General features: G+C 36.1%; 1 protein-coding gene across 1 annotated transcript; it reads left to right on the top strand.

Annotated features, from left to right (window-relative positions):
* The first annotated feature begins 1,721 nt into the window (after positions 1-1,721).
* Positions 1,722-6,153, top strand: LOC137178765 (phospholipase A and acyltransferase 3-like). Its single transcript, XM_067583979.1, has 5 exons — positions 1,722-1,726; positions 1,920-1,950; positions 4,523-4,646; positions 4,931-5,196; positions 6,046-6,153. Exons 1-5 carry the CDS (start codon positions 1,722-1,724, stop codon positions 6,151-6,153), a joined length of 534 nt encoding a protein of 177 aa, XP_067440080.1.
* Positions 6,154-8,020: the final 1,867 nt, after the last annotated feature.

Raw genomic sequence — 8,020 nt, 5'->3', positions numbered from 1 at the left:
GATTTTTAGTTCAAATGGGAATACATTCTTCCTGGAATATTAAACTTTTATGCCATTTGATGAAATTATTACTTTTAATCTTATGTTTAGACAGGGAAGAATGGTTGCCTATAGCAGCAAAACTTCATCTAACATCAGGAGAGACTTCATTAAAGTGAACAATTATTTATAGACACATGTACACATTTCCAGCCGTATTGAGAAAACAAACTTGTGACAAAATGAATCTGTTCATTGATAAGACAGATCGCATACAGACACAGTACATAATGATGAGAAATGTGTTAAGTCTTTGGTGAATATTTTATAAAGGGGGAAGTGAAGCCGTGAGTAGAGCAGGATATGGAGTCTAGACACTGGTGGTGGTGAAAAGAATGCTGAGATCTGGATGGGTGAGAAGAGGAGTGGACTTTTAGTGAGCTCACACCTGGGCGCTGAAGTGATGAAACTGGAGGTCAGCTCCTGAAGCCAAATCGGTCTCTTATCAGCATTTGAAAATGAGCAGTGTGCTGTGCAGTGGTATTTCACAGACTCTCACACAAGGGTTTGGGCTGGGTTAGCATTCTACCATTTATATAAATTTTATAATGTAGAGAACTCCCACCAGTCCACTCTATGTCAGCATTGGCCCCGCCTTTTCAGGGCTGATTTTAAATGGCAGATGTCAGGTTGACCCATTTTCAACCCATGAAATGCCAATTTTTGTAAATTTGGTGTCAATGTAAATATTAACACTAGCATTGTTGTGTTTCACCAAAGTAGTTAGTTTAAAGCTCAAAAAACATATTTTAGTGTGCAGTACCTCTTTAAAAAGCTCCATACTCTCAGGTTAACCAACTTTACTGTAACTTTAGCATTTACTACCTGCAGAGCCTGAAAGCACAGAAAAATTTATAACCCCCATGACTGAATACTTAATATCTGCAATTGGAAAGAAAGTGTGTGTGTGTGTGTGTGTGTGTGTGTGTGTGGTGCATGGCTCTGAGCCACACAATGAAGAACACTGACATAAACCAATGTACCGTATTCACACAGTAGCCATTTTCCTCTGACATCATGCTCAGGGTGGGAAGCTCAAGTACTGTTATCAAAAGGATAAGGTTGTACTGCGGTTTTTCAAGGTTGCAAGTCATATAAATGTAGGGAATCTGACAAATTGTTGTCATTTCACCACTTCTCGACTGATCAGCAACTGATTTGATAACACAGTGACGTAGTATGTATACCTGTCATTTAATATTACCTTGCAACGTGAAACCTATCAGATAAGACTTATATATTGAACATCAAATAAAACAATGAAAGGTTAAGTTAGCAGTGATGCACTTGCCCCGCTGTCATATTACTGTATCATTGATGCAGGTTGATCATGAAACTATACAACATAGTTACTTTTTAAAGTTTGCGCAAGCCAATGAATTCATTTGTCATATGACAACTTTAGTAGTACTAACATTGACGTTCATTTCAATTGCAGACTTCACATTTGGTAGCCTAATATTACAGTGTTTCCAGTGCAGGTCGGACAGGTCGGTAATATAAACTTCAATCCAGTTGCTGTATCCTTTTCTTTTTAATCGTTCCGGGATCTTGGCAAATTCATCCACCTATTTATCACTTTGGTCAAATAAAAGTGATGTAAAAACAAGTCAAGTTTTTCAACAATCTCACCATTCTCACATGGGCTTTACTTGACAGTGTTCAAGCTTCCCACCCTGAGCATGACGTAAGAGGAAAATGGCCACCATAAGGGAACATTGTTTATGCACTTGTGTGGGTCTAAATTGTTCTTGTGAGAAAGTGAAAGAAAAGCTTTGCTTTCAACGATACCTGAAACTAAAGCAGTGTGTTTGTGCAGTATGGGTGTACCTTTTTATTTTCCTTGTAATCATGTGATGTGAGTTTTCCCCTCTGTTTAGGTGGAGCCTCTCCTCTTTCCAGGTCTCCATGGTGAGAGGTCATGTGGCTCAGGTTCTGTCTATCACCAGGAAGTTGTTCTCCTGATCACATTCTTCATATATGTTATCAGTTTATCTGTCATTTTTCATCCTGTTTTTCCATACTGTAATTTTGCTTTACTGATCTATTCATATTGCAGTAAATGATTAAACATATTGCAGTCTCTCTGTTTTCCTTTGTATTTCATGGTTGAGATGTAACTGCAGAGTTTTACTTTCTATTTCATAAGACATGCTATCTGTGCACCTGTAATTAAATGTGCCAACCAATCAGACCTGAGTTGAAGATCCACCCACTTCAAATAAATTTCAACTCCCAGGATGCAGACTTACACACATTCAGTTACAACTTCATTGAGCTGCCAAAGCATCAAAACAACTTCAACACAACACAGGTCAGCAGGTACGTCTTTGTGTTAAAACTTGCAGATACATTTTAAGGTAAGATAAAAACAGTTCTGTTATGTGCTTGCTTACTCTGAGGAATAATATTTGGAAGATATTTGTCAGCTTGTAAATGTTATCAAGCAATTGCTTCTTGCCTTTCAGTAAATCTTAGATGAAAATTTTTTATAGGAAGGAAGGAAGAAAAATTCTCACCAATGAGCATTTGATGACGAAAACAGGCCGGGCCAGTTTAAACTCATAGAAATTTACTTTGGCTACACTTAAAAGAAAAAAAGTAATATTACCTTATTATTTACTAGGGATGTGCAGAGAGCCCAGTATTTGAATTTGTATCTATATTTGTTGAGGCAAAATTATTTATAATTGTATTTGAATAAAAGTAGAAATAGGCATAATAATCCAGTTCTTGTTTTTATAATGCTTTTAATTTTAGGATATTAAAGTGTTAAAATAAGTTTTTATGAATAAACTATCTTTCAAAGGAGGTTCCCACACCAGGTCTTGAACTGGAGTCTCCCACATCATAAATGACTGTGTTGACTACTGAGCTAAATCTTTACTCATCACCACATTGCAGACAGACCTCTACCTATTTATTCAACCATAACACAGAGACAGTACAGCAATAAATGTGTAGAAAAGAACTTCAAAGGTGATTCTTGCTTTGCAGTTTTCATTTATTGCCTATTTTTTTACAACCTAACTTTGTGGAAAGGAGAAGGGGAACAACAGGTTATGGAGAGTCCTTTGGGAGCACTTTGTCAGTGGCTCAGCTTTATCCCTGGCGAACACCCCCAACTCTGGGAGTGATGTCCAAATTAGGAAATGTGCGCCCTATTATCTACTTGCCAATCTTGCTAACACACACTTGTACCTCTCTGTATACAATGATGTCAAATCTCTGCAAACTTTTCATGAGTAATATCCGTTAATGTTTTGTTCCTTCAGGTGCTGAGTCTCTTGGAAAGTGAAACCAGGCCAAAACTCTAAGAACACACACAATGGTGAGTAAATCCCATGATTACTTGAATCATAGTAAATAGTCAGAGTACACATACCTCTCCCAAGTCTGAAAACTTATTTTATTTAATAGAAAAGGGTTAGATTTTTTTATCTCTCCATCTGAATCAGTGTCTGCATGATAGATGATAGTCAGTGAGAAACAATCATGAGATACATGTGCCTGTACAGTAGTTCATGAGAAAATTGTGAAGAAAACTTTACAGTGGCCAAGAGAGATCATAACACTGTGACTTGAGAAAATACAAGCAAATACAAAAACAACATTTAACACCTGAATCAGTTCATTCAAAATGATTCTCATTAAATGGTCATTTTGGAGATTCACAACAATCCAGGGGCTGACCGTTAGATATTTCAGTATCAAACAATCTGTTCATGTGCTACACAGAGTCATTCTGCAGCCAATATATTAACAGTTAGTTCCTGATTTGTTCTTTACTTGTTTTATAATGAAATAAACAAAGTAATATAAAAATTATATACATTTTTAAGTGAAATATTGACTGTACAAAGGAAATATTAAACTGTGCTATGGACAAAGAAATGAAGTGTATGAAATATATGAAGGTGACGAGCAAAAATAAATGTGACATGTAAAATAAATAATTGAATTATATAACAGTAATGAGTAATTGAATGTGACGTACAATGTTAAATCCAGTTTGATGAAATATATGAAAGTGAAAAGTAAGAGAATTAAAAGTGGGATGTGAAATGTAAAGTCCAATTTGATAACAGTACAGTTCAGCTATTTAGTAGGGCAAAAGCGTCTGGAAAGAAGTTTTTATGGATCTCATTTGTACATTTCTGTGCATAACGTCACCCATGTTCACGATGCCAAACAATGGGCACCCATTCATAAAAAACTGATCCATAGCTCTACTAGAGGTCAAAAACTCCACAGGGAACCTTTAGGAATGCAAGACAAACCAACTGACAAATTGCCCAAATGGAGCTGAATATGTAAATTAGTCACTCAAACATGCTTGAAAGCTACAGATGAAATTTCTTCCTCTTAATGTTTGGATGTCTGAACACAGGTATGGTAACTGTGCCTTTGCTAGAGTCCAGCAATGTCAAATCTGAGCTTATTTGTATCTAAATGTACTAATTTCTTGATCTTCAAATCCAAGGGTGCCTCAGTAGCAAAGGAGGAAGAACCAGAACCTGGTGACTTGATAGAAATCGACCATTTAACCTATCAGCACTGGGCTGTGAGCATTGGTGATGGGTACGTTGTTCACAAGACAATCCCTGGTGAGTCATTTCTTTACACTGCAGTGCCAGTACTGCTACTCCCAAACACTGATCAGTCCCAGTAAAGACCATCATATAGCAGCCAAAATGCATTGTCCTGCAGACCTGAGTGCAGACTGATTATTTTTATTTGGTTAATGTAACCAACATTTTATTCAATTTTCATAAACTTAAATGATAAAATCAACAGTATACGTACAAAACTCATCGTAAAACATGTTACAACTTTCATTGCATTTACCTTCTATGACTTGTGGTCCTCTTTGTCATGCCCTCATACTTAGGAATAGACAGTTCAGGGGCTTCATCATCTGTGTCAGGAGGTTCTGTGAGTGGCCAAATCATGAAAGACAAACTCAAAGATGTGGTCAACAACGATAGTTGGAAAATAAGTAACAAACACGACAACAAGTGGGACCCCAAGCCAAAGGAGGAAATTGTGGAAGAAGCCCTTTCAATGGTGGGTAAGGATGTGGAGTACAGTATCTTCAGTTCGAACTGTGAGCACTTCGCCACCAAGTGCCGTTATGGCAACGCCCTGTCTCTTCAGGTATGTAGGTGGATCCACAATTTGTAATTTGCCTCTCGATGGTTTATATGGATTTAAAATGCTTAATTATACAGGAACCTGGAAATTAAGTGAAAAAAATCTGTTTATTTTTTCCCTTTAATATATGCATATGAGATTTTAAAATGATAATTCTATTTCTTTAATAATTGAATTTATTGTTTTTGATTGTGATGTGTCTTAGTCACGCCATGAAATCTGAACAAATGTGTTTCACATTTTTTCACTTCATGATTGAATCTGAAGACTGAAGCCCTGTCACCTTATTGATGCTTGCAGCTCTAATTATATATTAATTTATTAGATTTTTCAACAGTTGTGGAGGGAGTTCTGGGTGAGAAAAGTGTAGTATGTTCTGGTCTGAAAAAAGCCAGAATACAGTCTGAAGTAGTCTGAAGAGACTTGAGAAACAACAGCATTAGTCTTTTGTTCATAAGCTTAAAACAACCTACATTTACATTTTCCTGACAAATGACCTCTTGTGGTTATGGAAATAATATTTTCTGTCAGTGGTTAAGGTGGAAGTAGCAGGATGTTTTACCACCGGAAAACCTCAGAAGTTACAGTCACATTACAAGTGATGAATACTGCAAAATATTTCTGTCTCACACAATTGTCTTTAAAATCATAAAAAAGGTATTTTTCATACAAGAACAATTGCCAGCAGGGAAAGAAGTGTAGGATTATATTATGATTTACATTAAAATTACTATCTACCAGTCAATACAGTATTTCATGTATTCATAATCGAGATGGGGGGTAGTATACATAGTATACTATGTTTCTGGCAAATAAATTCATGTTTTGTGTGTCTGTGTGTTATCTTCACAGGTGCAGAAGGCTGCAGAGGCTGCAGCTGGAATGGGAGCTATTGGTATTCTAGGTTCCATTGCTTCAGTAGGCATAGCAAGAAATTCCTCAGTGTCTCACTCCCAATGAACTTATTCCTCTGTCAGCACTTAATGGAATACATGAATTAAATATTTGTGTTTTAAAAAATTCTTGGTTGTATTTTTTCAGTCAAAGGGTTTTGATCCCAAATGTTCCCACCCTACCATTGTGAAGATAAAAGTACTTAAGTATACTTCCATATATTATAGTATTTCAAGATCCACAGTTTCACATACTAACAAAAAAGATCTGTGCTGATAGAGAATTACTTACCAAGTCATTTAAAGTTTTATTTGTACTGTAACGTCACCTACAGGTGAAATACCATCAAAATTTGCAGGACTGTTGTATGAACAAAGAGTTCAACAGTTAAACCAGTGCTTTATAACTGGTCACATGATGGTGCTATTTGTTGCATGTTTGAATATGTTAAGCACATCCCCAGGAGGAATCTGTGTTTCAAGACTTTTGTTACATCAAGTGCATCTCAAGTCCCTTAAATTGTATCCATGTTTCCCTCACTTTCTTCTCACTTTCAAACAAGGAAACCAAGCCATGAGAGAGGAAACGAGGAAATATGTTTTTTGGAGAAATGATGCGTCCTTTCCTCTAATGACGGCTGCAGCTGATCAGTCGCCTTTAACAGCTGTAGAGACTTTTGATTAAGTTTGAGTCTGAAGACATGTGCACTGTGATAATACTTATAAAAAGGCTCACAGGTATCACTGCCAGAGCAGTTGTTTTCTCTCTGTAGCCTGTTACCTGTTTAACAAACACCTGCACATGAATAAACCTGCATTCTGCATTTATACAGTGTACTGTGTCCTGCTCAGAGGCACATGAACCAGGTATTATTTATTTGTGTCTGTATCTATTGAAATTCTGATTGTGAATTAATTAATTAATAATTATTCCTAACCCAGAATATGATCAGAGTGTCTTTTGAACACTGGAAATTATATATTAGGGTAAATGTTTCAGGGAAAATTGAAATTATATCTCATATAACTCATATCAAACCCGACACTCAGGGATGTTTCTTGCTGACTGACAGACTCTCCCTGAGTTTAATTTTATACATAATACATACAGTTAATGGAGGAAATAACAGATCCTGACAAGAAAAAAACTTTCTTATTAATAATTAAAGAAGAAAGTTGTTTGTGGTTCTCTTGTTGATCAGACCGACAAATGAGAGATTTTTTTTGATGAATCAGAAAACATAAAATATAAAACATGGGAGTGATACACTTGAGTTTAATTAGTGGTGGAAAGTAATTAAGTACATTTACTCAAGTACTGCACTTAAATACAATTTTGAGGTACATGTACTTTACTTGAGTATTTCCATTAGACGCTACTTTATACTTCCACTCCACTACATTTCAGAGGGAAATATTGTACTTTCTACTCCACTACATTTATTTGACAGCTTTAGTTACTTTTCAGATGAAGATTTGACACAATGGATAATATAACAAGCTTTTAAAATACAACACATTGTTAAAGATGAAACCAGTGGTTTCCAACCTTTTGTGTAGTCAGGGTCACATTTCAGATGTGTCAGATTTGTAGGTCTTGGTGAGACGAATGATTGAGTTTTGGTTTGTTCTCTCTACAACATTCCTACGGGCAGTGGGGGGCCATTTTAGTTACATAGGTGGCGCTAGAGAGCACATTATGGAACTTTAGGGGTTAATTTTTACATTTTATCAAATCAGACCTGATGTGTGTGCCAAATTTGGTGAGTTTTTGAGCATGTTTAGGAGGTCAAATTTAGGTGTGATGTCCTGTAATAATAAAGAAAGAAAGAAAGAAAGAAAGAAAGAAAGAAAGAAAGAAAGAAACAAACAAACACATGAAAAACACCCTTAGGCGAGGACCCTATAATAGTTTTTATCTCTCAATCTGAATC

This window comes from Thunnus thynnus, unplaced genomic scaffold (genome assembly GCF_963924715.1).
Source record: "Thunnus thynnus unplaced genomic scaffold, fThuThy2.1 SCAFFOLD_68, whole genome shotgun sequence".
In the NCBI taxonomy this organism is placed as follows: Eukaryota; Metazoa; Chordata; class Actinopteri; order Scombriformes; family Scombridae; genus Thunnus; species Thunnus thynnus.
This window is presented reverse-complemented; position numbering and strand designations above follow the sequence as displayed.

What these genes read in the sequence shown, in the direction of transcription:
- LOC137178765 (XM_067583979.1), top strand. An exon ending in CCTCTTTCCAGGTCTCCATG is followed by an intron (nt 1,951 to 4,522) that starts GTGAGAGGTCAT and finishes TTCAAATCCAAG; the next exon opens with GGTGCCTCAGTAGCAAAGGA. An exon ending in GCAACGCCCTGTCTCTTCAG is followed by an intron (nt 5,197 to 6,045) that starts GTATGTAGGTGG and finishes TTATCTTCACAG; the next exon opens with GTGCAGAAGGCTGCAGAGGC.